The sequence below is a fragment of the Protopterus annectens genome, chromosome 10.part0, assembly GCF_019279795.1.
Source record: "Protopterus annectens isolate FY-2018-M chromosome 10.part0, PAN1.0, whole genome shotgun sequence".
In the NCBI taxonomy this organism is placed as follows: Eukaryota; Metazoa; Chordata; order Ceratodontiformes; family Protopteridae; genus Protopterus; species Protopterus annectens.
The window spans coordinates 1,081,613,891-1,081,641,503 of NC_056744.1; the positions used below are offsets into that span (position 1 = coordinate 1,081,613,891).

General features: G+C 36.5%; 1 protein-coding gene across 4 annotated transcripts in view; it reads right to left on the bottom strand.

Annotated features, from left to right (window-relative positions):
- Positions 1–313: 313 nt before the first annotated feature.
- TAL1 (TAL bHLH transcription factor 1, erythroid differentiation factor) overlaps positions 314–27,613 on the bottom strand; it is a 31,750-nt gene continuing 4,450 nt past the window's right edge. For 3 of the 4 annotated variants that reach the window (XM_044085827.1, XM_044085825.1, XM_044085826.1), the window contains exons 2-4: positions 21,922–22,536; positions 20,935–21,026; positions 314–2,573 (exon numbers count right to left, since the gene is read on the bottom strand). In XM_044085827.1, the coding sequence (XP_043941762.1) occupies positions 2,155–2,573; positions 20,935–21,026; positions 21,922–22,457 (1,047 nt within the window). In that variant the 5' untranslated portion in view covers positions 22,458–22,536 and the 3' untranslated portion in view covers positions 314–2,154. The remainder of the gene's footprint in view (positions 2,574–20,934; positions 21,027–21,921; positions 22,537–27,613) is intronic. The other variant, XM_044085828.1, reaches the window with a different exon arrangement.

Below are 27,613 nucleotides of genomic sequence, written 5' to 3' on the forward strand. Positions count from 1 at the left end.
TATCATGATGAATACAGGTGCATGCAACAGCAGTCTACAGAAACCAATCACTTATAACATTTCTTGATCTACAACATCAATATAGCACCCATTTAAAGGAATGACATGTTTTACTGTTTTATAAAATTTTATTTAAAAATGGCCATGATATAACATTTTAACTATATTTATATATATAATATTTTTATATGTATATATATATATATTTATATTACATCAATGTCTTTAGCAAATTGCATTTCCACGGTTTGGCCTATACGGCTTTACAAAAATTTAAGGTACCAGATCTGGTTACTTACTTTCTGCAACAAAATGCAGAAACCAAAATTATCACATACCGTACAACATGTATTGAAGGTGCAGTATAAACGTACACATCAGGCTTTATACACTGAGACACCGAGCAAGCAGAAAAAAAATAAAATGTACCATACCAGTCACAATACAGTACAGTCATACACTGCTCCTTTTGCTATATGTAACGTTTGTTTTGTTTTTTAAGGCTCTACAAAGACTGTAAAGAGAGTGCATTTGTACCCCTTTGTTTCAGTTTGGCTACAAAAAATGCTTTCATTCAAATTTTCCAGTCCACAACTTTATACAGCATATTTCATCATCAACAAAAATGTACATTTTTACAGAGAATAGCAGTAGCATTTTTTTTTATAAACCACAAGAAAAAGAAAGTTCCCTTCTCCATATATCCAACTGCACATTTAGTAAGAATAGTATCCAAAAAAAACATAATAGGATCCACTCTTAATTGGCCTGTGTATTGTAAATAAACTTACTGTTGCTAGCCTCATAAAATAGTATTCTTATAATGATTTATAAACAGGTAAACATCAGTATTTAAGCATCTCAGTCTTCCAAGTCAAATATTTTCAGAGTACCAAATAATCTAAATTATACAAAGGAATGAAAAATACTTCAAATATAATACTTGGAATAATGATTTTTGAAAAAGTGAATGATCCCTAGAGGGCATTACAGTCACTGAGCTCTCTAGGTATCTGAGAAAATGGAAGTAGAGTGCTAATGAAAAAATGGTTTATTCAATTTATTTTCTTTTTCCAGATAGAAAACTAGCTTAATATTCTACTATCCAAAAAGCCAGTTTATATTGCAGCATTTGCACACAAGTTCTCCAAAAGCTCAGAGCAACTCAGATCACTTAATAGCAAACGTAGGGTTGCATTGATACACACCACCTCAAAATACTGTGGTCAGCAAATCGTCAACCATATCTGCAAACACCGGAAGTGAATTCCAGAATGCAGTTTGCTTCTTCAATGCAAGAAGCTTTCTGTTAACAAAGCCCTTGATTTTACAGGCCTGCTTCACTGCATATTGTATTGGCAGTGAGATTAGCCATGTTAAAGTGAGGGCATGCATAGAGTTTGGGGCAGAACAGAAGCTGACATTAAAGTTAGATGATGCAAACATGTGAAAGAATCAGTGCTCCCAGGACAGGCGTGTAGGACTATTATTTCCAAAACCTTTCAAATGTATTAACATTTTCAAAGTACCTCTGTCTTGCAATTATTCATAACTTTGTTCTGAATAAAGGTACACAAAAATACCTTCTATATCAGAGCCATGCTATCAAGACACATTTTTGAAAGAGCTGTTAGCTCTGTTTCCCATCAATGTATTATTTGCATATGCATCAGGAGGCAGACTTCATTGTTTCTGCTTAAGACCTACATATTACTTTACAGAACTGATGACATCCACTCAATAAAGCTCTTTCTGACTGCACATTTTCAGTCATGCAATGTATAACATTTTTGTGTAAAGGACCCACCTGCGCAAAAATGCAATGAACTGAAGCCAGGTGAAATAATCTTAGAGAAAGTTTTTACTACTCCCCATAATAACTTAAGTAAATAGCAGCTGGGTTACAAAGAGAAGCATATTAAGAGGGGCCCTGTGCTTGCAGCATGAGTTTCCAAAAAATATGGTTACTCGCTTGAGTGCATCAAGCTAGTAATATACTTTGTGTATGGCATTGCATTAAAACCTGTGTTGTCTATGACATCTGAGATAAAACAGGTTTCATTTCTTCAGTCTCAACAGTCTGCAGAGAAAACATATCACCTCAGTGTCCTTCCCGAGAATGCATAATGCTTGCTGAATAGACTACTACGTGGGTCACCGTTGCCCACTGCCTTCTAAATGCAGCACTGTGTGATGGAGATTTCTTGTGTGTTTTGATTCCAGTGGTTCGTGTTCCTCTATGAAGCTATCAGGGCTTGCAGTTCCATCTAAGGAGCTTCCACAGCTCGAGTTTGGAGACAGGATGTCTTGGAGTAGGTCATCTTGTACCATCCCAGGCTCCTTGATTTCTTTTATAACATGGCTGCCTTCCTCTTCCTGGTCATTAAGCAGTTTGGCTAGGAAGTTAATGTACTTCATGGCCAGTCTGAGAATTTCATTCTTGCTAAGTTTTTTGTCAGGAGGATGAGTTGGTATAAGTTTACGGAGCTCTGCAAAAGCACCATTCACGTTCTGCTGCCTCCACCTCTCTCGGCTGTTGGTGAAAATTCTTCTGACTACTTTCTGAGGACCTGCTTAAAAATTATACAAGAACACAGTCAAAGATAAGCCCACAGAAAGATAAGCCTGCACAGAGATGTGACATTTAAAAATAACAGTATTAAAACAGTATATACTGTAGTTGGCATTAATTAATAGCACTAGTTAATTTCCCACAGTCTAACATATTCAGCCCCTATAGATTTTTTTTTATTTTAATTTCATATTAAGTATTGTCAAAGAGGGTGGCACAATGGTGCAGTGGATAGCACTGTCACCTCACAGCAAGAGGTTATCTGGTTCAATTCTCAGCTGAGATGCCTTCTATGCAGAGTCTGCATACCCTCCCTGTGTTTGGGTGGATTTCCTCCAGGAGCTCTGATTTCCTCTCACATTCCAAAGACGTGGTTGGTGGACTGGCCACTCTAAATTGGCCATACTTGTGAGCGTGTGGTAAGGCAGAATAACCGCAGCATGGTTAGCTTCCTGGAAGTATGATCCTTGGCTCTAGGTGATTGTCACATTTGAAGTGACACCCTAACACCATGTGCAAAAATGAGGAAAGGGGTTGTGAATGGATGAATGGATGGATGGATGGATTAAGCTTGTTAAAGAGTATGCCTAAATTCTAATATACTATAATTTCATACTTCCTGGATTGAAATATCCCATCTCAGTAAAAAAAGTAGGTTGTTTTATTAACCATTCATTTCTGCTCCTCTTCTCTGCTGACTGTGACTTACTGTCTTATCCTAAATCAAGGTGTAACATGTAATATACCCCAACATTCAAGGTCAGGATTTCTTATTCTAAATGTCAGCTGGTTCCTATTTAAACAATATGTTTCAAAACCAACTCAGCATTTTATTTGTTTAAAACATTTATATGGAGATTTATCCCACCAAATTAGATAAATTTTAAGTGTCAAAAAATGAAGATCAATATCCGAGAAGGTAAATCGCTGAGTTGTCATTGACACTCAGTGATAAGAGCTGCTACATGATTCTCAACAGCCAAGCTGCAGGGAATCAGGGATTTCTGATCATAACAAGCTGTTCTATTACATGCACGTTTCATTACCCATGGCAAACTACGGGGGAGGAGGAGAGTGACAACACGTCTGTTGTTCCTCCAGCCAGCTCCAGCAGCCAAGGTACTCTGTCCGGGTGGAAGGGGAGATAAAGGTGGTGTGCACTAACTTGGATATTGCTGGTCAAGAAGCAACTCAACAGGAAGTAAAACTGTGCTGGGGTAGTAATGCTAAATGTATGTTCATCACTTAATCTGCTTCAGCTGTTTCAAAAAAAAAAAACAACAAACACAGCTCAGCTAAAATACTACCATTCAGCCTTCTGCTAACTTCATGGATGATAACTAAGAGGTGTGATGAACTTCCTGTTTATAGAACAATCACTATGTCGTTCTGCCAAGTCATACCACAGTTTGTTACCACAAAGCTCATATTAGAGCAAGCAGGGCTACTGTAAAAATAAATTAAACTTATAAATATCTTGTAAGAGGTGGATTTAGACAGTGTTCTAACAAAAAGTCACATATTTCTAGTTAGCCATTCTGAAATGCCTATCTTTTCTCACTTTCCAAGACAACTACACATTAATAAAATACAGAACAGTTAAAACTGCAGCTTAAAGTATCCCACTTGTGTAACATGTACTACACATACAAAGAAACAGTACTGAAAGACCTCTCTTATGCACACAATAACACACATGCACACACACACATACACACACACACACACACACACACACACACACACACACACACACACACACACACACACACTTCATATATACACAGCTCTAATCCATACAACAATATATACACACACACACACACACACACACAACACACACACACATACACAACTCTTATCCATACAACAATACACACATACACACACACACACACACACACACACACACACACACACACACACACACACACACACACACACAAACACACACGTTCCAAGACAACTACACATTAATAAAATGCAGAACAGTTAAAACTGCAGCTTAAAGTATCCCACTTGTGTAACATGTACTACAGATGAAAAGAAACAGTACTGACAGACCCCTTTTACCCACATAACAACACACATACATATACACAGCTCTTATCCACACAACAATACACACACACACACACACACACACACACACACACACACGCATACACAACTCTTATCCACACAACAATACACACGCACAGACACACATGCACCCACGCATGCACACATACTCATACGCACATTAAAAAGTCATGGAAAAAATGCAGTATTTACATATTTCCAATCAAGAGAAGTTCTACTCCTGTAAAGTTAAGTAAAGCATCATGTTACTATTGGTGTTTGTTTTCCTGGATAAGTTTAAATCTTTGGCCAACTGTACAGTACAAATTTCGAATATGTTTAGAAAAAATTATAACTAAGTGCTACACAAAAGAAACCTACTCTTTTAAAACTGTATGTGTATGTTTTGTATTAATGTTCCATTTCAGCATTTGAAGTACCCTAAAAATGTGATTAAATGCTTAGGGGATATGGCATCAGACCTCACAAATCTATTAAAATTTTAACTGGATTTCTACTTTCAGAACCATCAGCCCATGTTATGAAATGTGCTTCAGTCACTAGGGAGACAGATGGGTGGGAAGTGTAGTGTCCAGTACAACTCACGCACTTGGTGTATGGTGAAGGACATGGTGACTTACAGCAGGAATTGGGGGTCCATATTTGTGGCACCAAGGTTAAGTGCAAGAATAAATGTGAGTGCAGCTGCTAAAATAGTGGAAAGACATCCACCACTGATGTCCCAATTAACAAAATAAACAAACTGGACGTGGGAGGCTATTCAGATGGACTGAAAGGATGGGTGTCGCAACTCACCAAGCACCACCACCACCACCACTACAGGTACAGGAGAACACTTCTTGGAATATATTCTAAGCTGTAATAAAGCCAAAACTGTGGACTCTTCAGGCAAAGTACATTTTCCACAGATAGTACTAACTCGGGAAAAGCCAAGAGTTATGGGCATGTATCTTTATCTTATCACGTCCACAGGAACAGCAGCAGAGCATAGAAATATGACAGCCAGGGATATACTTAAATGGAGTGATTCTCGGTGGAAGAAAAAGAATATCACAAATTAGGGAAGGGAGACATTGAGAAAAACACTATGTAATGAAGCAATCAAGGAAGAAAGATAAAAGAACAGGACCTGGTTCTGAGTGTTTCTTTGTTGCTAAAATTTGATTTGTCAGGGGGTTATGCTGCCAGGAACAAAAGGGACATTATTTTTGAATTTAGGAATAGGCTTAGGAACATCCACCAGAAAAAATGCATACATCCTGTTCTTGGCCCAGCAAACATGGCAATGAATTACCATACCAGGATTCCTGAGTAAATGTGAAAAGTTAGCAAGGGAACAGCAACTTTCATCTGATTTAAGTACTGCAGATCTCTCAACTGTACCTATTTTGAAGGTACATTCCTATTGTCATGCTTGATTTACCCCTTAGCACAATTTTCTAAATCTTCTCATCACACATGCTTTTGAAGGTGTTAACAGAAGGCTAGACCACAAGGCCAGCACCCTGGGGACACCGATAATTTAAAGAAGAGGACATTCATGTTACATCTCCCCTTTTTAGAAGCAAAAAAAGACTTTGTGAGGAGCATCTTTATAATATCATTAATTAAAGTTTTACAGATTTTAAACTGTGCCTTTGATAATATGTTTATATTTTTTGCATTATTTTTGCCGCTTTCAGTTTTTTTTTAACTTGTGCTTTTGAGTATAATCTCACAATCCTACTTGAAGTGGGAAGAAATATATACTGTTTGGCATTCACATTTTATAGCACTTAAGCACCCAGACATTTGGCTGGACATACCTACTTTTCAAGAGCTTTTACTTGTTTTGAATGTCTGTAGGTTGACTGGTATGCTCGTAATGGAGGTGATGATAACAGAACCCTTTCCCTAACATGGTTTCTGTTAGTCCAAATGAAAGGTCATATTTGACATGCATAGTAACCATGGCTTCTCATCATACCACTTAACTTCTGTGCAAGAAATCTGGACAGAGGTTGAGTGGTATGATGAGAAGCCATGGTTACTATGCATGTCATATATGCATAGTAACCATGCATAGTAACCATGCATAGTAACCATGGCTTCTCATCATACCACTCAACCTCTGTGCAAGAAATCTGGACAAAGCCAAAAATAATGGGGAGACAAAGGCACAAAAATAGGGACCGGTTTTAAATACTGTTCTTCGAAAGTTGCTGGAATGGCAGACTTTGTATCATTATATATTTTCTGAAGGATATGAAGTCTGAAACTCAAATGTCTGTCATTATTTAGTATTACTTAGTGACTTCAATCCTCAATGATTTGCCAGAAAACCAAAAATTACAGGTAAAAATGGGCATTCGCCAAATATCTGGACAGTTGACAAGTCTGCTTCTCGTTGCAGCAATTCAGCAGTATTTCTTATAAACGCAGCTAGGACTGAGAGAGTTGTATATGGACAGTAATGCCTATATAACTTTTACAAAGCTACTGGTGAGTGACTACTGCAGTAAGGCAGCTTGTTTTCCATTTCAGCTCGATTAATGACTCTCATAGTTAATATCCATCACCAAATAACTCAGCTCGGTGAAATGGCAGAAGTACTTTTCCTTTCTAGAAGGAAAGATATTTGCATGTGGTACACCTGAGGAGGCATTGCTCACAATGGGCCAGTGGTGTGATGTCTAACAGAAAGGTTGCTTCTAAGCATTTTCTCACTTGACTGTACATGATCAAATCATCCACAGATGTATGCCCTTTAGGCCAAGTGAATGTTTACAATATGATATGGAGTACCAGAAAGGAAATCATTGGTCAGATGGAATTAGAGGACTACTTATTTCATTTAATATCCAGGTGAAGAAGGGAGCAACACAGAATGAATACTGCAGTCCATTATTGCTACTTATGATATTTGAATAACATTTATTAGTATAGTACATCCTCTGCCTCATCAGCAACAACTCTTCAAATCCATTTGTTTGTTTAGGGGCCTAAGGAGAGTCTGAAACAGAGATATTACACCAGGATATCGTCTTATGAAATGTAAGTTACTTTTTGAAAATAAATAAATAACACATAGTATTGCATTAATGCTAAACAGATTCAGCTCAAGTGCCCTCTATGTTCAAGATATCTTTTATTTTTAGGCATATTTTTGGACACTGGTCTCTGGGTCTTCTCCTACAGACTGCTATCTGCATTTTGACTTCAAAATCAAAATTAAAACCATAATCTAAGCTCCAGGCTCAGGTTTGCCTACAATATAGTCACAGGTTGCAGGCTTTACTCCTGGGCCTCAGTTTCAACTCCAAAAATATGCTCCTTGGCTGTAGTCCTTTCTCCCAGGTCTCAGTCTAAGCTCTGTAAATTAAGCACAGTTCTCCAGTAATAGTCCACATATTAGCCTCACCCGTACACTCTGCCATTCCATATCTGCAGGTCTTCATTTCATCACTTCAAACTGTTCTTCCGGTGAAGATCTATCTACCTGAATGAAGTCTTCTTGGCCTCTCTCTTATATGGTAAATGCCTCTTTGATTGGCTAATTGTGTATAGGAAGTATTGCAAGATTTTTCCCACACTAGTCATTGACAAAACATTTAAAGAAACAGACACATTTTCTATCAAGATGTTACAAACTTACAGTTATACAATACAATACAATACTTTTACACAATATATATGTACACTCAACAGGATCTCTCACTCTCTCTGTATATATATATATATATATATATATATATATATATACACACACACACACACACACACACACACACACACACACACACACACACACACACACATACTATAAAAACATAATTTTTATCCTTTAGCCAGAAATGAACACTGCATACCTGACATAATGGCATTGTAAGTAGCTATGTAAGATCAAACAAATTTAGATTATGTCTTGCTATCCACACTTCCATTCCCTGTTGCTAATCCACTTGATACAGTACTCTCTGTTCCCTGCAAGAATTCCAGCTTAACAGTTTACCAAAACAAAAATTATCACAACTGATTCATAACACAGTGATATTTGCACTGTTAGCAAATGTTTACAGTCCTGAAAGAAAACTCTATCTATGAGGTACTGCGGTAGCCCTCAAAGAATTAACCTGAAAAAAGTGTGGAAAGGTACAGGCAAAAAGTCATGCAAATTACATCAACTACCTTTTTCACGTTTCGTGTAGTGACAAACTTAAAGGTGGCAGTGTTTTTATAAGGTGTCTCTATCACCCTTGTATTAATTCCAGTGTCCCTAATTTATTCTGCTCAGCAGAATAAGCATGTTTAATATGCAATACAGTTTCCACTGTAATCGATGACTTGAATACTGCCATGCATGTGAGTCTGTTCATGAAGCAAGTGTTTGAAAGTATTGCATGCCGGGCAGGAACCATCTTGCTTCCTCTTCATATAGATGACTATGTCTATCAATACTGTTGCCTAACATAAGCTAGGTAGATGTTTTTAAACAAAACAATTAAAATGAATAATAATTAACAATTATTAATAATAATTATTTAATATTTCAGAGAACAGTATGCAACTGTAACTCTGATAATGGAACATTGTCTGCAGGAATACCTCAAGGCTCCATCCTGGGACCCTGATATTCACCATTAACAATACACCTTTTGGCTTGTCCTCTATACATTGCATAATATATGTACATGAGATTCTATTTTTTATATCTAAGAGCCCCCTATCTTGACATCAACAAGATTTACAAAATGACTTCAATGAAATATGGAATTAGCGAATAAAAAGATTCAATCATTGTGTACAAAAACAAATGGCATGTTGTTTGGTGCCCCAGATTTACTTAAAATCAAGTAAACTCTAAAAATATTTGTCCTGATGGGCAATCCACTCCCAGAGCAAAAATACCTCAGTATACCATTTGATGAACACGCTTGCTCACTACTAACGCTAACCACATAAATCCCCATACTCTAGCTCAACACAAACTAATTATAAATACTCAAAACGTCTAACTCAAGAAGCAAGAAAATCTATAGCAAACCAAAGGTTAATGTCAAGATTAGAAAAATCAGTTAACAAAATCTATTTGTAGCTCTATATTACTCCTACATAACCCCATAGCTGCTCTTCACAAAAAAATGAAAAGGCAACAATATTACTTGACTGCACCAAATTCAACATTACTCTCTTACTTCTGCTCACCCCTGCAATTCTAAACCGAGACACAGAGATATCATATATACCCACTGTTCAAGCAAAGATGAACCTCTCACCCTAGCAAGGCACCCATTCACCAAAAAAATGTGAAAAGCACTTTCCAAACCTGCCTCTGCCTCATGGACTTTGCTGCCTCAAGAAATCAGGACAATTGATGAGTCCCAAAAGTTAAAAAAGAAACTTGTTAAGCACCTTACTGGTTAATAATCACAGAGCAGCAGGAAAATGCCTGTGACTCCTTGTACAGTTAGCTTTGACTGGCATACTGATGATTGCACCACTTCATATATAGTATCATATTAGAGAGCCTCATATAAATGTATGATTTTATTACAATGTCTTAACTGGAACCTGTAATGTACTACCTTGTGTACCACCCATGCTGTAACAGGCTGTTGTTACCTAACTGGCCTGGGTCAGGACTGTGAAAGGTAGGGGTACTAGCTCATCTACCCTGGTTAATAAACTAGAATAGATAGATAGATAGATAGATAGATAGATAGATAGATAGATAGATAGATAGATAGATAGATAGATAGATAGATAGATGGACAGACAGACAGACACATAGATAGATAGATAGATAGATAGATAGATAGATAGATAGATAGATAGATAGATAGATAGATAGATAGATAGATAGATAGATAGACAGACAGACACATAGAGATAGATAGATAGATAGATAGATAGATAGATAGATAGATAGATAGATAGATAGATAGATAGATAGATAGATAGATAGATAGATAGATAGACAGATAGGCAGACAGATAGATAGATAGATAGATAGATAGATAGATAGATAGATAGATAGATAGATAGATAGATAGATAGATAGACAGACAGACAGATAGATAGACAGATAGATAGATAGATAGATAGATAGATAGATAGATAGATAGATAGATAGATAGATAGATAGATAGATAGATAGATAGATAGATAGATAGATAGATAGATAGATAGATAGATAGATAGATAGATAGATAGATAGATAGATAGATAGATAGACAGATAGACAGATAGATAGATAGATAGATAGATAGATAGATAGATAGATAGATAGATAGATAGATAGATAGATAGATAGATAGATAGATAGATAGACAGACAGATAGAGACAGATAGATAGATAGATAGATAGATAGATAGATAGATAGATAGATAGATAGATAGACAGATAGATAGATAGATAGATAGATAGATAGATAGATAGATAGATAGATAGATAGATAGATAGATAGATAGATAGATAGACAGATAGATAGATAGATAGATAGATAGATAGATAGATAGATAGATAGATAGATAGATAGATAGATAGATAGATAGATAGATAGACAGATAGACAGATAGATAGATAGATAGATAGATAGATAGATAGATAGATAGATAGATAGATAGATAGATAGATAGATAGATAGATAGATAGATAGATAGATAGATGGGCAGACAGATAGGCAGGCAGATAGATAGATAGATAGATAGATAGATAGATAGATAGATAGATAGATAGATAGATAGATAGATAGATAGACAGATAGATAGACAGATGGGCAAACAGATAGGCAGACAGATAGATAGATAGATAGATAGATAGATAGATAGATAGATAGATAGATAGATAGATAGATAGACAGACAGACACATAGAGAGATAGACAGATAGATAGATAGATAGATAGATAGATAGATAGATAGATAGATAGATAGATAGATAGATAGATAGATAGACAGATAGATAGATAGATAGGCAAACAGATAGATAGATAGATAGATAGATAGATAGATAGATAGATAGATAGATAGATAGATAGACAGACACATAGAGAGATAGATAGATAGATAGATAGATAGATAGATAGATAGATAGATAGATAGATAGATAGATAGATAGATAGATAGATAGACAGATAGATAGATAGATAGATAGATAGATAGATAGATAGATAGATAGATAGATAGATAGACAGACAGATGGGCAAACAGATAGGCAGACAGATAGATAGATAGATAGATAGATAGATAGATAGATAGATAGATAGATAGATAGACAGATAGACAGATAGATAGACAGATAGGCAAACAGATAGGCAGACAGATAGATAGATAGATAGATAGATAGATAGATAGATAGATAGATAGATAGATAGGAAGACAGATAGACAGAAAGATAAGACAGATAGACAGACAGACGGACACAGAGAGATAGATAGACATTCAGGTAGAGAGATAGATAGACATAGATAGATAAAGAGACAGACACATAGGGAGATATAGATAGATAGATAGATAGATAGATAGATAGATAGATAGATAGATAGATAGACAGATAGACAGACAGATAGATAAGACAGATAGACAGACAGACAGCCACAGAGAGACAGATAGACATTCAGGTAGAGAGATAGATAGGCATAGATAAATAGACAAACACATAGAGAGATATAGATAGATAGACAGATAGATAGATAGATAGATAGATAGATAGATAGATAGATAGATAGGCAGACATACATATAGATAGACAGATAGACAGACGGACACAGAGAGATAGATAGACATTCAGGTAGAGAGATAGATAGACATAGATAGATAAATAGACAGACACATAGAGAGATATAGATAGATAGATAAATAGATAGATAGATAGATAGATAGATAGACAGACAGACACATAGAGAGATAGAGAGATAGACAGAGATAGATAGATAGGGGTACAGATGGCATGCATAAGAGATGTACAAGGGTTGTGTCCCTGATTATTTTCCTTCTAACCTTTCACTAAATCACTATTTTGTCACTGATCAATGCATTCAGCATTTTGCATTCAAGCAGTACTCAGTCTTTAGCAAACAGTGCCGTTCTCTCTCACATACATACTACAGTACATATCTGAATTATTCTGTTATCTCTACTATAATTTACCTTTACCACTTATTCTATAATACTGTGTAAATTCATGAGATATTATTGGTTACAAACCATGGATGCATTGTGGACAAATCAGTCACAGAACAACATATCAGACTATGATATGTCAAAAAAAATATCCTTAAGAACAAAGCAAAGTGAAGCCCAAGAAGTGAATCTTGACATCAATGCTGAGATTGCAAAACAACTGAGTTACACCTCTTTGTAGTGGAGCTTTAGCTGGTCTGATGTATTGCTAGTTCTAGAAAAAATGTAGAAGTTTAAAGTGTTCTATAGCTTCAAAAGCAGTAACTCACTTAGCATTGCAACAGAGACAATGGCCAGAAGCTAAGCGTCTATCTAATGGACAAATGCCATTAAACCTGTAAGTCACTTAACTCTGCCACATTTATTTTCTTGTGTGTGTGTGTGTGTGTGTGTGTGTGTGTGTGTGTGTGTGTGTGTGTGTGTGTGTGTGTGTGTGTGCGTATCTGTATAAGAGAGAGAGAGAGAGACACAGAAACACAAACACACACACACACACACAGTGAAGTATATTACCAGCTTTTAAAATGGTTTCATTTCTCTGCGGTGGCCAGTACTGGCTTCTTTCATGCTGTAATACAAGACTAGAGCATAACAACACCAAGAAGTGCTTAACAAAACTTTGTTAAGTATCATTCTTACATCAGAAAATGCCTAGCAAAGATGTGTTTTCCCATATTCATTGTATAGCTGTGATGCTCCATGTACAATAACATTATTATAATTATTGTTAGTTGTTATTATAGTCTATGGTCTATGAAAATTATTACATACCAGCATAGCCAGTTAATAATACTGTACTACTATCATAAATGATAATTGTGTTACTCTAAGTACAAAGAACAGTATAACAACTTAATTAAAATGTTTTTGGGGGGGTGTAATTAGTTGGCAGATTTAAAAAATTCCCTACAGAGTATTCTGTCAGAAATATTGGTGGAGCAAAGGCCTGTAACTAAGGAAATTAATGTTTTGACACAGGATCTGAGTTGCCTAGACATAATAAACCCTCATTATGTTTAATTCTGTTGGCTGCCAAAAAAAGTAGTTACTAGAAAATGGAAATCAAATCTAAACCAACTGTATTTCACATATTGAATATTGTAAAAGAGATAAAAGAACTAGAAGTGGGATCTTTAGAAAGAGGAAGGAGAAAATGACATAGAAGTAAATGGAATCTGTGAGAACAATACATGCAGAATAATGTTCAAGAGGAGGAATGAAGTTTAAGGGAAGGCAGGAATTGGGCAATTTACGTAATGTTGGAGTGAATGGTAGTTGCTCCAAAAAAAGAAAATATATGTAATGTATAATGTATGCAAATTAAAAAATGTTAATATAGTTTGTTTTCTTTTCTATTAGTGTATGTGTGCTTATGTCTTAAGTGATAATTTAATAAAGGTATTTAAAAATATTGTGTTTATACATATTTATAAAAAGTAAAATCTTTTGGGAAGCAAGATAACTATGTTTCACTGTAACCATACTTATCAATCTACAAGAATAAAAAAATACTGCTGCGATACTGATAAACTGTTTGGAATAGGGACTAGTTGATTGCTGGCCTTCTCGCGCAGCCATTGCCAAAAATATTTTAATACCCAGACTTGAATATGGCCATCCTTTTCTAAATGTGCATTCATACCAAAAACACTCACAGTATGCAGACTGCTGCTAAAATCTGCATATTCGTTCCATTATCCGAACCACAGAGAAACCATTGCAATTTGCTAAAAAATTCCAAATGGTTTCAGTGCCTCACAGGGCCACTTTTAAGTACTCTAATTTAAGGTGTTAAAACACAGTCGCTGACCCTCTTTAAGAGTGACACTATATTTACAAACCAACCCTTGTGTACTTAGAAGTATACAGGATAATAGTTTCACTCTAGTATGTCCTCCATTAAAAACTGCTATAGGTGAGAGTGTCTTCTCTAGACTGGAATGTGCCGACAGACATAAAAAAAATCTGGAACCATTAAATGCAAGATGCATTTAAACAGCATCTCTTTACTGGATCTACCTGCAATTGCTACCATGGCAATGGTTAGGTAACTTATCATTACATGTCATGAATACCAGAAAGCATTTAATAAACTTTTCTCAGCCTATTAATGTGGCATCTTATAAGCAAGTATTTCACATGTAGATAGGAGTTTGTGTATTATACATAGAATTGTACTGTATGTTATGCACATCTTAGCTTGCATTTTTATATATTTTTTTCAATGTACTATGACTGGATATTTTAATGTTACTCTAGCTGCAGTCAATCATACTACATTCTGAATTTTGCTATGTACTCACTTTGTATATAATATTGTTGACTGAAATACTGTGATGTATTTTCTGCTCTTTGATTTCAGGTTGTGGCTAAAAATGGACAATAGACCAGTCCACTTACCCTATGAATAAATAGTAAATAAATAAATAATAAACAACAGCTTTGTCAGAAGTTACTTTTGGTTATTTTGTAATCCAACATCTTGGGTTTCTTCCAAAAGTCAGATTACCTAAGTATATCTCAAATACCCACAAATCAACCAATTTATAAAAAAAAATCTGCCTGTTACACTTTACTCCTCATTATTAAAAATTAGTGGTTGCATAACATCCCTCTAAACAATGGAGTCCTGAATTGTAAGATCCCAATAACTAAGGCTAAAAACCCAGACTCTGGTGCAAAACAAATCTGAGGCAGACTATACCCAACAGTCCCATAACAAAATATAGGAATTCTGAGTTTGCCATTGCTTAGAGTTTGTGACATTGTGTTGAGTGCCAAATTTTGATTCATGATCCTAGTTCTAAACCTTATCAGGGTGCCATCATTCAGGGTTCTGTCATTCAAGAAGCTGTTGTACTCTGACATTAACTATGATTTAACAGCAATAAGATATTTTAAGGGTAGTTTGCTGTAAGGACTACTATGCTGAATGTACAAACAGCCACAGTCACTCACTCTGACATGCCTTAATGCTCATTTATCCATGTCTTGCACCTCTTAAAAGATGTTATGTGTCACTTCCACTAGTGCCAAGATAGATATTAAGTTGCAACCAACATATACATCTATCCAGCAAACAAAAAATAACAGAAACAAAGGACATACAGTAGAAAAGTGAAAATAAGTAGTTGGATGTCAGTACAACAGCAATAAATATGGCAATGTATCAGCTACAAAACTTAGGAAGCCAGGTATAGTTTTGTTGAAGTCTCTCATTTGTGCAGAGATTTTATTTTGATAGTACAGTTCTGTGTTTTTAATGTACTGTAAATGAAAACTATACTCCATTTGCTTGCAGGGTGCTTTTTTTTGCTGAGGCTCTACATTTTAGTTTCAAGTTATCACTGCTTATGGCAGTCTTACCCCCCAGCAATTAATAAGGGGGGACAGTGAATTCCTTAGCATATCAGAACACACCAGAACAGCACCTGAAAGGCTAGATACACTGAAATAATCTCCCAAGAAGGAACAGTCACATTTAATCATATTTACAACAAAACAAACAACTATGACTGCTTATAGTAATAAGATATTTTATGCCTCTCAGCAGATGGTGTTAAGAATTCTTGCACACTTTTTCAGACGCAGCCATCAGAGACAATTCAGCTAAGAAAATATAAGGCCCATAAGACAAGTAACATGACTGACAATACTAATGGCATTTATTATTGCCAAGTGGTGTATTACTGCAGTCCTGAGGTGCAGCATCCTCAAAGGTATGAGAACAATAACCAGAAGGGTACTGGTGGGCAAGCCCCATATAAGAGAGGTCTGGGGGCTTTGCCATCCGCACAGGAACAAACTTAAGTTCAGTGATCCAGCTACATTATTCTAGGTATCTGGCACTTTTAAGCAAAACAGTCATCAGTGGTATATGCAAATGCTTAGATCCCTATCAGAAAACAAAGAAAATGTGTGCAAATTATATTACTATAATATCAAGAAAATGATTATTGTGCAGATAAATTATTTACTGCATGAGTCAGCATGATTAATGCCGGATTTAAAAATAAATCCTCATGATTTTTAAGTGTACAACCCTAGTAAGCATTTTTTTTGGTAGTGACCCTGATTACCCTTCTCTACAACAATTTGCTCTTAAGCCTTCAATGTTTGTTCAAACACAATAATTTTCTGTAATAATTTCATTCTAGCCAACGGAAAAATCAGATATTGTAGCTCAATATGTGTGTCTGCTTTTATGTCCTGAATAAAACAAGATTCCTTATTATCGAAAGCTCCTATCCCAGCCCTTATGAGTGATTAAATATCATTACATAGCTTGGTGCAATAAATGCAGAAACATGCAACAGCAGCCAGCCTTTTACCTCTTACTGAGGAACATAATGAAGCTAATGAATCCAGCAGTTAGGCAGCAGTGGCTAAGAGTGAAAATGGTGATTTTTAAACACCTATTGTCAGTTAAAAACTAGAGACCGCTTATACAAAAACAGCAATTCCCAAGATTGCAGTGTTTGTTGCTTTCATTATTTTGTCTTCATGGTTTATACTATAACTATTCACATGTTTATGATGAATAACTTTTGCTCTCATTTCACAGAGCCATGTTCCTTCACTTGATTTTAAATATATTCATAATTAATAAAACAAAACTGAATCTCTCATTCCTTTGCCAGCTTACATGCATGATCTGTAGCTACAAATAAAAACACATGTGCATATATACTTGTTCTGAATAGCAAGGACTACAATATTTATTTTTTGTCAGTATTAATGGTATTTGATTTTGACTATGCAATGACTGCTTCCTTGACTGAAATAGTCTAATTAGCTCTTAGAAATGAGAAATGAAGATACTATCAAAGTGTGTAATTAACAGCCCCGATGATGCTGACAGTGCAAGACAGATATACAGACAGACAAACAGACAAATACATAAATACATAGATAAAGCAACAGATCAATAGATAGATTTGGTGCATAGGATCATAGGAGGTTACTAGGCTAATGGCCCTGGGGCCCTTACAAGCCTAGCCAAGAGTTTATCCCAAAAAAGAAACCTCAGTCAGCACCTGTTACAACTGTTAATGAGGGACACAGGTGGAACCCCTGGGACAAATTTATGGTTTCTCATCCACTCATCAAGGTTTCGCTTGAAGTGGGCCAGCAAGGTACTCTGTTTAATGTGTATGGGAAGTCTATTCTGAAGACAGGGCAGTCACTGGGAGACAATCCTGTCTCTCCAGCAGGTTTTGTTGATGTTGCATATTAGATTCAGGCCTTCTGAGTGGGTAATGCACAAGGAGTTAGACTTATGGATATGGAGCATTTCTAGTAGGGCAGGGTCTGAGACTGCCTTGTAGGCGAGACACAGATCACCTCAGAGCAGTCTGTGTGATACCGAGCAGAGTGATAGTGATTTGAGCCTATCTACACAGGACAGGTGTTGGAGGCCATGGATTCTCTTTGTGAGGTACTTCTGTGGCCTTTCCAGTTGGTGTAGATGCTTGGAGAAGTACATATCAAATGGGGCATTATACTCAACTATTGATCTAATGACAGAAGAGTATAGAGAGGTAATAACCTCCTTTTTCTGGATGTAATCCCCTTACTTATGAGATGAACCAAGTAAAAGGCTTTTCTGACCACTGCTTCTACATAATGGTTGAATGTGAGATTGTTGTCAACTTGAGTACCCAGGTCTCTCACCACAGGTTGTGTGCTTAGGGGATTGCTGTTGATGTGGTGATCAGTAGGGGCCATGTTTTTGCTGAATGGTATAATACATTTTTTTGCATTTAACTTAAGGCCATAACTTTGGCAACAGTCATTTGTTGCTGTGAGACCCTCTTGCAGTATGTTAACATCATTTGGGGAGTCAATGACAGCACCCAACTTACAGTCATCTGCAAACTTGGTCAGCCACAGGCCTTTTGTCTTTGCCTGGACCTCTCAATAGTAGATGCTGAACAGTAGGGCTTCCAGGACAGATCACTATGGAAAACCAATAGTGACAAGTCTGCTATCGGAAGCGGAGGTGCCTATTTTGATCTTGAGGGTTCTGTCGGTGAGCCAGTTGGCCACCCATCTGATGAGATAGAGAACTTGTGCACACACACACACACTAGGGGAAATGTGATATATATATATATATATATATATATATATATATATATATATATATATATATACATACACACATAGACACACACACAAACACACACACATATTGCTATATTTATGCAAACTGTACTCTTGAAAAAAAGAGAAAAATATCCATAATACAATTAGTACTAACTAAACTAAGAAGGATGGGTCAAGTAAAAGTGGATTGCACAGTTTTGTCATTAAAGCGGATTTCAGTTTTCATTCAGGGTCTGTTCTTCACAAATGAGAAGACAGTGGACTCTCTCAATTGACCATGAATTAGTTTCAGACTGACGATACTCAACTGAAAGTAACTACGGCATAAGCTTAAGGTTATCTTTAATCAAAAGTATAACTCTTTAATTTTTGCCATAAAGGCCATTAAGGAGTGAATTGTGTAAATTAAATGACAAAAACAATAGCTAAAATACACATGTAAAGGCAGGTAGAAGCTAGTTTTGCCCCATAACTCCCCACTTATTTCAGACTTTAAATTAGCATGAAGCACTCTGCAGCCTTCTTGTGTGTCCCTTAGCATGAAGCCGATTTATCCTTTACACTTTATCGTTGCTCTCACTTTTTTTTTTTTTTTTTTTTTGCAAAAAAAGAAAAGGCATTATATTTGCTAGAAAATCATAAACATCTAAAATTAAATTTTACAGTCATGGACCTACTCCAATGATGCCACCAGTTGTAACTTATGTTTTAATTTCTGAGGACACCTCTTTCACACTGAGGGACTGTGTCTCCATAATACATGGATTTTAATGTCCATAAATGCCCATGTCCCTCATTTCTTAAACACAAGGTTGAAAGGCAGGAACCTGCTTCTAAACATAATGCCAGTATAGTGCCCCACCAATGTGACAGGATAGACTGTTAGGGTGTACTCAGGCACAGTCTTTTCACTTAGCTGAGTCTCTGGATAGACTGTTAGGGTGTACTCAGGCACAGTCTTTTCACTTAGCTGAGTCTCTGGATAGACTGTTAGGGTGTACTCAGGCACAGTCTTTTCACTTAGTTGAGTCTCTCTCTCTCTCTCTCTCTCTCTCTCTCTCTCTCTCTCTCTCTCTCTCTCTCTCTCACTCTCTCTCTCTCTTTATCCCTAGCACATCTTTAAAGTCTCTGTTCCCTAGAGGTCAGAAAATCTTAAAGTCAGAAAATAACTGTCTTAAATAACTGTATAAATAGCCTGTTTAGAGTTAGAATTACACATCTGAACCTAAATATTTTATTGTGAGTGGGGAACAGCTGAAATGCATGCCTGTCTTTCTTAGATTTGTAGGAGAGACTATTAGAATTGGTTAGTTTTTAATGTGGGGTTGTTGGGTGCAACAGAGGGAGACTTTGGATACAACATGGACATTTATAGTTATACCTTTGGTTATGTTATGAGTTTGTGACTGCATACAGAAGCAGTACATTTTGTAGGTTGCAGAAATAAAATGCATACATGAAGTCATCACAAAACAAGAAAGAAAAATATTCTCACACACAATGGTAAAGATTGTGGTCACATTTGCTTTCCATTGCTGACTACACTCTGAAGGAACTGCAATGTATAACTGACCTGTATGCATTTTGACCTGTTTTAAAATTGTCAGGCACCGAGGGGCTATCATTTCAAAGCTGCTGCTTGTTGGGTAAAAAGTAGTCCTGAGAAAATAGCTTATAGATCTAAATGCAAAGGTAGCTTCTGGATAAGAAGCTTGATGTTGATCAACACACAACAACAGTGCAATTAGTTAATCTGTCAAATGTGCTGATTGTACTGTTGTTAACTGGGACTGTCAACTGAGCACCTGCTTTTTTTTTTTTTCAAAGAACTACACATAGACCCTTAGACAATATCAATGCAGTACCACAACAATCTAACAAAGTATATATGGATACAAAGGTAGGTGTAAGCAATGTCTACAATGCTGATATAGCTGTCATGAATAGTTGCCACTGCTTGACAGCACAATGCTTTAGGTTGACATTATGAAATACTTATAAAGGACATACCTTCAGTTATTTCCACTTCATAAGGAGCAGGTCTTCTTTTCATTCGATTATTATTAAACATGGAGAAGGACTCCTGATCTCCCATATAGCCACTGCAAAACAAAACACAGAGTTAGAGCTAAGAGGCTGGCAACAAAAGTGATATACATTAAACTTCCCCAATGGCGGAGACAACATGCTTATAATGAGACTACATGGGCTTGGATCCTGCTCAAGCCCTAACACTGAGGGATTCCAGTCATATGTGGTCCAACAGGACACCAGCTGTATGTGTGTGGATGGCTATGTCTGTGTGTGTGTGTATACCTACAGACAGACAGATGTGCGTGTCTACTGACACAGACAGATAGATAGATAGATAGATAGATAGATAGATAGATAGATAGACAGACAGACAGACAGACAGATAGATAGATAGATAGATAGATAGATAGATAGATAGATAGATAGATAATGTAGGGCTTCCATCCATCCATCTTTACACAACACAATTCCTGTTTTGTCCTGTTAAAAAAGATGATAAATGGAAAATATGCAGAGATTTTAGGGCAGACATATTTCCTAAGGTTCCTCTAATGGTTGCATAAAACAATTATTTTGCATCCTAACGCCTTAATATTATAAAAAAATAACAGATACAACTAAAATTCTGAAAGACTATTCATAGGTTTTAGCAAAAAAATTGATGCCCATTCCTTTGCTCTGGTTTGATTTGTCCTGCAAAATTCTTAAGTTTCTAAAAATGTTCTACTTTGGGCATTTGAGGATTCATCACACAGCTAGACAGAGAGACAGACACATCTATACACCTCTCAGCAGACAGACACACACACACACACACACACAGCCAACTTTGAATACCTACACATTTCAGTCTCAGAATAAATTAAACAGCTGAATGACTAAGAAGAGAAATCGCGGCAGAAGCTCAATAAATAAATCAAGAACTATTTTGCAGCTGTACCTATCACACCATACTGCACCTACCCATTTATTGTGGACAGTGGCTGACCGATGTTGTACAGCATGGCTCTCGTTGCCGGTAAATTCAGAGCAGGAGGGCTCAACTGAACCATTCGGGTTTCACTGGCTGGATGACACTGAGACAACACAAGTGGAATCGGAGGTCTGCACAGTTCGGTGGTCTGCACTTTTTGTGCCAGCTCTTCTTTCAGCTCCTTTCCTTTTATATCCAAAACCCCACCTCTCCTCACGAGCTCTATCACCGGCATATCCGCGTCCTGGGCATCGTGGGATTTGTGAGCTGTCTCCTTGGTAACGCCATTTATCAGCACTGCGGCCCCTGCAGCAGACTGGCGTTGGTCTCTGTGGACTGCCAGCCCCTCCCCACAGTCTTGGCCTGTCGTGCTTTCCTGTTTGTCCGAGTTTTCTTTCTTCTGCAGGGAGTCGTGATGACTGTGGTGATGCTGATGGTCTTGATGGTGATGATTATGATGAGGTGGTGTTACAGAAGTATCAGCCTGTGCATCCGTTTTAGGTACCTCTTCGTTTAATCTTTCCATAATAATCCTCAAAGTATGCAGTAGAAGTATGAGGGAATAATTACTTTCCTTGGGCTTAGAAAACGGCTAATTGCATGATCTATATAGAGAAAAAGAAATTAAATATGATTCAGTACGTGTTTGCTTTTGCAATATTATTTTACAGAAAAAAAGCCTGTAAATGGAAACTGGAAAGACTGGCCAGTTAACTTGTATTAAGGATTTCGTATAGATATATAGATAGACACACACACACACGTGGGTGGGTGTGCATTTGTGCTCATTACTTCATAATACCCAGTTTTTTTTTCCTTTCTAATGGAATTCATGCCATCAAAATCCCCATTCACCTCATTTATCCCATCAATATTTACACGCTGATATCCAGCAGTTACAAAACTCCACTTCTGTCAAGCAACCCTCTTTTTTCAGGTGTATCCCAAGAGCCAAAAGTGGGAAAAACAATTTACCGCCGGTCATTTAAACAACACTCTATTCATTAAGGTGGGTATAGTAAGAAATGTTATTATTTATTTATGTATTTGGCATTTGTTTACCGGGAAAGTCTGACTGGGTCATGAGGTACCTATCTTCAGCGGAGGCCCAGGGAGAAAAGCTCCAAATACATATGGTTAACAAAATGAAAATCTAGGCAGACATAGTAAAGTCATAACATGCAACCACAAATATGAAAACACATTAGTTTGTCAGAATGAGAACTTAGACATAACACAGTCATAACATTCAAGCACAAATTTTGAAAAACTGCACATTGGTTTGTCAGAATAAAACACAACAGGCATAATAAAGTCACAGTGTTCAAGCATAAATTATATGAAAAGCTTGATAATAGGAAGCTCAGCATGATTTACACAATAGATGATTATCCTAACAATTATTAATATCATAGAGGTCATGAAATATGGTAACATATTATATTGGTGAAAGCCTAAGATAGTACAAGTAGAGAAGGGTAGGGTGTAACAGAGGGAATAGTAGAGATGAGAAAAGTATGTGAAGTCATTCAGTGTGGAATGGACGTAAGCAAAACATCACAAAACTATATGTTGACAAATTAAACTTATTAAACATATTATTGCATGGGTAACTATGCTTATTTTGGTTGTGACGACAGAAGATCATGAAAACAATGCATGTCCCCCGCAGTACTGCTTAGTATCCAGTTTTACTATTTTAACACAGTGATCCTACATAATTTATTTTATCAAATATCGATCTAGCATTAATCGAAAATGATGCCTGTCCAACCCACCTATATGGTTAACAAATGAATTAATTATCAAACAAACAAATTTAAGACACTGAAATATCATACAATCAGACTTTTTACAGTTATTATCACGGATAATTGATCCACTTAGTTCACATTTAATATGGCGTCCAGTGCCTTTATCAGCACAGTAGTTGTATATTGATTTGCAGTATACAGTTTCTCTTTCTGTACACATGTTGTAATCCGTGTATTGCATGCATATTTACGTAGGTTTCTCTGAAACAATTTCAAGAAAATATTGGTTAAATCTATCAGGTTTCTGGCGCAAACAAATAAACTCCCTAATAAAAATCAACTTTCTGAAGAACAACTGTATCAAGGCATACCTGTTTCTTACAGATGTTGAAATATTTATAGAAAATAATATAAATGCAAGTTAATATTTTGTGATGCAACCCTTTAAAATTAAGGAAGCCTACGACTTCGGAAATTATTGGCTCTTATTCAATTACTGATTTGTGAATTTTATTTTAGCTCAATCAATCAAATATATTCAGCAACTTTTTCCATTTGCAAAAGAACTACTGCAATGAATTATCGCATGTTTGTTTCCCTTCCACCACTGCTTACCAGGATTTAATCCAAGGAAGAGGAAGTTAAACGTAACTCCTTGTGGTTGTACAGCAAAACTTGCAACATAGGCTGCTGGTTTATGTAATTAAAACTAATAATTTATTTCCACTAGCTAATATTCCCAGAATTAAGCCGATGATCATTACATCCGCTGTGTTTGATTCCGTTTCATTATCCATTCCTTCAATGAGTGAGGAAAAAAAATAATCAAATAAACAAAAACTCCAAATAATGAGCTGAAGGAACAAACCGTAGGCAATAGCAGTTAGCAGTTCATAAAAAATATAAGCTTCACTTGTATTAGGATCAATTTAAAAAACAAAATTCCACAATATTACGATAGCCCTTTTTATATTTTAGGGACAGTTCATATTCCGCAAAATTACAAGACTTTCGTAAAGAGAATATGCTCGCACACGCAAAAAATTATACAGTCACTGGTGAAAAAAACTAAAATGCATGGCGTATGAAAGTGAAGCTATTTACAATAAGCCCAGCCTTTGCATACTGTTACTTCACTGGTAAGAACGATGCACCCATCCACGGTAAATTATACTGTAAATAATATTCTGCCCTATCCAGTAGTATCTGGTACCTGACAAAAAGCATTAGTTTGCAACGACTGTAGTCCATCCTTACAGGTTTCCATAGAGAAGGCAGACTCATAAAAGGCATCTATGATTGGTTAAGTTGTTTTGCATCGATGAAACTCATATTACACACGAGGCTGGACATATCAACGATAATACAAAACGCTGAGTATCTGCATGCATGGTTTGTTATGACGTTAACAGTGAAAACTTATAAATGTGGGCCAAACAATTCTGCTACATAGCAGGAGGAGGAGGGAAACAGTCAAAGGAAATATGTAGCCCCACCTCCAAAGGACAGCCAAGCAAGCCTTCCAGTGGCCATTTACACCTACTGGCAGTCTGGCACAGGTTAGTAATACCCATGCTGCTCCATTTATTCCCAAACTACCATTATTATAGGTCATCCTTGTCATATTTGCATTTGTGCTTTGGCCTAACTAATGTGTCTGGTCTGATTCTGATGCATTGAACTCATACCTCTCAACCTACGGGCAATGAAAATAGGTACAAAGGCACTTACAAAGTGGGTACATCCAGCCAAAAATCGGGGCATTTAATTAGCATAAAATGTGTACACCAAACGGCCCATAACTCTTCCTGCTCCCAGTGCTATTGAGAAACACATTTAAAAAGAGAGAGAGAAATTAAGGAAAATATATGCACATTGTTAAAGAGTCGGTGTACATCTGTAGAATTTAATGAACTGTATTGTAAAATTGTTTATGTTTCTGAAAAAAGGTGATGTAAGATTTGTGTCCTCTTCCTTTAAATTATTGGTGCCACTGGTATTAGTCATGGTGTGAACATCTCTGTGTACTTCACACCCTCAAAAATCACATGTGATTGTGGGGTCAAAAAATTGTGCGAAGGAATAAATCAAGCCAGAAAATGGGGACGTACCTCCAAAAGTAGGTATATGTATCCAGGGTTAAGTCAGGCCTGAAATTGGTTCCTCAAAATAGGGACAGTTGAGAGGTCTGCTCACCGTCCAGTTACAGGCTCAAGCATCGTTTTTTATAGGTTCATAGGTTGGTACTAGGCTATCAGCCCTAGGGCCTATACAAGCCTAGCCATAACAATTCCCTGGCTATTTCTTCCCACACTATTTACTTCCCTGGACCCCTTCAAGCAAACGCTTCATTGGTACAGTAAAAACATCCATTTTGAGTAACAAAGTTTGCATCTATCAGTTTTAGCACCTCATGTTTGCATATGCTGGCATCGCATAGCTCTCAACCATGAGCACAAAAAATCTGGACAAAAAATAATGCGGAGACAAAGCCCCAAAAATAGAACAGATTTTAAATATTTATCTTACAAACTTAAAAAGTAGCTAGTATAAAAGATCTTGTTATCACCATGCATTTTCTAAAGGATATGAGGTCTAAGACTCAAATGCTTGTCATTATTTAGTGAATTAAATCCTCTCAAATTTGCCACAAAAATCCAGAAAAAAAACACAAATTTTATGAGGACCAGACCAAAAATATGCGGCAAAAATCTGGACATTCTGCGAAAATCTGGACAGTTGAGAGGTTTGCTTGGAATTGGAAACGTACCTTCTCTAAAAGACCCCCCCCCCCCCCCGGTATTCTGAACGTCATTATTTAATTACGTTCGCATCGCTAATATTTCCAGACAAATAAGCAGGGATGGGTTTTATACATAAAAGCAAAAATATTAGTACTTGAAACGGGTCCTCCGACCAATGTGATTACCTGGTTAACAAATGTAAAAATAAACATAAATAAAAAATATTTATTTTTTGCTGGAACGCTGCGTTTATAAAATCTAAGGTACTGCACATCAGTCATAGCTAAATACCCAGATTATCAATAAATCTGGTTAGCTCTGTAAAGCAAATAACAGTTCTAAATCAGTAAAATTTGACGATAATCTAAGCATCTGTTCTGCTAACATCTGAAATGGACTTCTTGCTGACATTAGGACTGAGTAAAACAAAATGGTCTTTAAAAGTATACTGAAATGTTGCCTGCTTAAAATCATTGGTGATGTTGTAACTCTGCTACTACATGACCTTGGTACTCTGTTCCTCTAGTCCGTGGCGCATCTGCTCATTCATTATCACATACGATCTCAGTTATCCTTTACTATTTGATATAGACTTTTTCATCTACAAGCAAACGGATCCTATTTGTATTTCATAGTTGCTCATAGATGCCCTGGTACTCCGTGCTAGTATTGTATGAGGTACTTACTAATTGCCACCCAACTCATGTATCGGGCTTAATTATCTCAAAAAACTATCAGGATAGCATGGCCAATATCAAAGATGATGTCCATTAGTGTCCATTGTGGGGGTACTTAGAAGATATCGTTTACAAAAGGGCTGTGTACAGTTTATACACATTACATCTGTATTGAGACACCCGTGCTTGTCCCGCACTAATAGATGACTGAACCTGACTGCTGGATTTGAGCCTTGTTGGCAATACCTGTCTTGATCTAATAATTTTTCATGTAGTATGGTCTTTTGTCTATCGTTTTTTTTTAATACAGAATTATTGGGACTGAAGGGCTTGGTACACCACTTATACAATATTAGGTAAGATTATGAAATCCTAGCTAAACCAAGGCCAGCCAGTGTATTAGCGATAACAACAAACAAAATGAGTTGATCCTGCTTTTACTATCTGAACATCACTATAACAAAGACTTGACAGTAGATGGTTATAACCATGTTCATCTTTTCTGAA